The sequence below is a fragment of the Triticum urartu genome, chromosome 5, assembly GCF_003073215.2.
Source record: "Triticum urartu cultivar G1812 chromosome 5, Tu2.1, whole genome shotgun sequence".
NCBI lineage: Eukaryota > Viridiplantae > Streptophyta > Magnoliopsida > Poales > Poaceae > Triticum > Triticum urartu.
The window spans coordinates 604,806,190-604,808,657 of NC_053026.1; the positions used below are offsets into that span (position 1 = coordinate 604,806,190).

Here is a 2,468-nt window from a genome sequence, read left to right on the forward strand (position 1 = left end):
GCTCGCGTCTGTTTTGTGTTCGCATCGATGCAAATGAGGCTCAAAATTGGGCCGAGAATGGGTCAGTAGGCTGACGAAAAACGGACGCGCGTCCATTTAAGACGGCGCGTTGGGCCAACTTTTCTATCCGCCGTGAGACAAACGGACGCGTGCAGACAAAATGAATCGGCGCGTTAGAGTTGCTCTAAAGAGCTCCAAGTTGTGTGTTGTGTTTGCCAAACATCACTTCGAGATCGCAAGTCCACAATTTGTAAAGCAGCACGTCTGCACATGAAACGCTCATATATTACAGCAGAGAAGATGAAACGAACAGAGCCATACACACGCTCCGAGTCTCATGACAAGAGAAGAAACACCACGCGCCGAACACAACCAAACAAACACATCACGAGACGAACACCAACACGAACACAGATCCACAGCACGGCAGCTTCTGCCCGTTGGGGAGCGCCCCACGACGAACGCCATGCATGTGCACGCGTGTCACGCACAGTGGCGCGCCCGCTCGCCGCTGGTCCACCGTGCCGGCCTGGCCCTCGTCAGCGGCTGCCTGCGTGCCCCGGTGGGTGACCCCCACGCGCGTACGGACGTCCGTGCCGAGCTGCTCACGCTCACGTAGTACACACACAGCTCCCTACCTACCATGAGCCAGGACCCGTTGGAATCCTAGGCTTCTTCTTGGTCTCGTCGGCGAGCTAGGCGGCCATGGCGGGCTGCGGCGGCGGCGCCGCCGCCCAGATCTGCGCGTTCTTGACCTTGGAGACGCTGGCAAGCACGCCGAGCGGGGTCACGTCGCCCACCACCGTCACCTTCTTGGCCGCGAAGTCGATGCTGAACGTCCGAACACCTTCAGAAACAGACGCAGCTTGGTTACTGTGCTCTGAAGAAAAAGTTTCAGAGATGTTTCTTGGTGCTCACTTACCTTCCATCTTGGCGAGGTGCTTCTTCACCTTGCCGGCGCACGCTTTGCAGTGCAGGGACACCTTCAGCACCACCACCTGCAACGACGACCGGCAAACCAATTTAGGAGAGAGCTTAATTGCTTCAGAGCAACCACACTCTGAATCAAACGAGGCAAAGATGCAGCTCTGGAAGCAAACTGCAAGTAGATTAGAATCCATACGGATACGCACACATCAATCTGTTTTGGAATACGTGTACAACAAATTAATCAATCATTCCACACAAAAGATACTGCATGTACTACTTGTCATCATTGTATTTCCGCATCTTTGGCTTAAAGTTCAGATATCCAAATGAAATCGCCGAATAAAATTAAGTACCACTCTCTGGGTCTAACACTGATATGATTACTGATGATTGCACCATCTCTACCTACTCTGTATATTCCTCTCTCTTCTCTTTTTCTTTTGATTGAGGTATCAAGACGAGTGGGATCAAATCTTCAGAACCCAAGTAGTACGGCAAATAATCAGCAATGATTCACAACAGAACTGCATAGTATCCTCACCTGCTCCTGCGTGCTGGTGTTGGTGTTCTTCACATCAGCAGCAGCCGGCTCCTCCCTTCTGACATCACCACCCGGGGCAGCAGCCGGAGGCGCCGCCGCAACCGTGGCGACCTCCTGGATCTCGTCGACGGCGGCACAGCCGCTGAGCAGGAACCTTGTCGACCCGGCCGGGCTGGCGAGCTCGCCATTGGCAACGCCAGCCCGGTGGTGGTGGTGCTGCTGCTGCCCTTTCCTGCCGTCCTGCCTGTGGGCTCTGGGCTCGGCGGGGACCTGGAAGAGCGGGCTGGCGCCGGCCTTCTGGGGGCGGAAGATGGGCTGGCGCTCCAGGCTAGGGCATATGGCGGTGGACGCCGGCGACGAGCACGAGAGGCTCCTCATGTCCTTGAAGAGCAGGGGAGCCATGGCTTGGTGCTCTACAACTGTGTCACCAGTCCAGCCGAGTTCAGTGGCGAGCAGCGCTGAGCTGAGCTATTTTGGATACGGTGGTGGCGCAGTGCAGTGTGCAGCGGTGGTGCAAGGGGAAACACTTTTATAGGAGGCCCTGCCACGCTGCTCCTGAGCTCCTCACATGGTAGAGTAGCTCTGCTCCGGAGTTTTATTGCGCGGTGAGAAAGTCGTGGGCGTGGCTCAGGCTTTCGGCCACGATTGCCCTGTTCATGGCTCACAAGCTTCAGAAAATGGGTCACAAGCTTCAGTCGTACTGCTTCTCTCTGCATGCAGCAGTGGCGTCCGCATTTCCACCACGGAATGCCGTACCGCCATCGAGGAGTTAATACGGCGGTTGAGAGAGCTTGAGACTGATGTAACGAGCAGCACCGAATTATTGACCCAATAATGCGTTTAAATGACTTGCTCCGTTGTGGTAATTCCCATCGAAAGTGAGATGAGGCTGCACTGCCAAACGGGTGCAGATTATACGTACTACTGCTTGATCAGAACCTCATTTGATTTGCTATCTTTCATTTATATAATAATTGCATAAAGATACTACGTCTGT

At 54.5% G+C, this 2,468-nt stretch overlaps 1 protein-coding gene across 1 annotated transcript; it reads right to left on the bottom strand.

The window, feature by feature from the left end:
- Positions 1-265: 265 nt before the first annotated feature.
- On the bottom strand, positions 266-2,045 carry LOC125511147 (protein SODIUM POTASSIUM ROOT DEFECTIVE 2-like). Its single transcript, XM_048676446.1, has 3 exons — positions 1,472-2,045; positions 923-998; positions 266-847 (listed from the first exon to the last, which is right to left on the bottom strand). Exons 1-3 carry the CDS (start codon positions 1,871-1,873, stop codon positions 696-698), a joined length of 630 nt encoding a protein of 209 aa, XP_048532403.1. The 5' UTR covers positions 1,874-2,045; the 3' UTR covers positions 266-695.
- Positions 2,046-2,468: the final 423 nt, after the last annotated feature.

Excerpts from the sequence above, each read along its gene's own strand:
- LOC125511147 (XM_048676446.1), bottom strand. The coding sequence starts at position 1,873 with ATGGCTCCCCTGCTCTTCAAGGACATGAGGAGCCTCTCGTGCTCGTCG. Across the intron at positions 999-1,471 it reads ACACCAGCACGCAGGAGCAG|GTGGTGGTGCTGAAGGTGTC; the intron begins GTGAGGATACTA and ends TCGTCGTTGCAG. Across the intron at positions 848-922 it reads GCACCTCGCCAAGATGGAAG|GTGTTCGGACGTTCAGCATC; the intron begins GTAAGTGAGCAC and ends CTGTTTCTGAAG.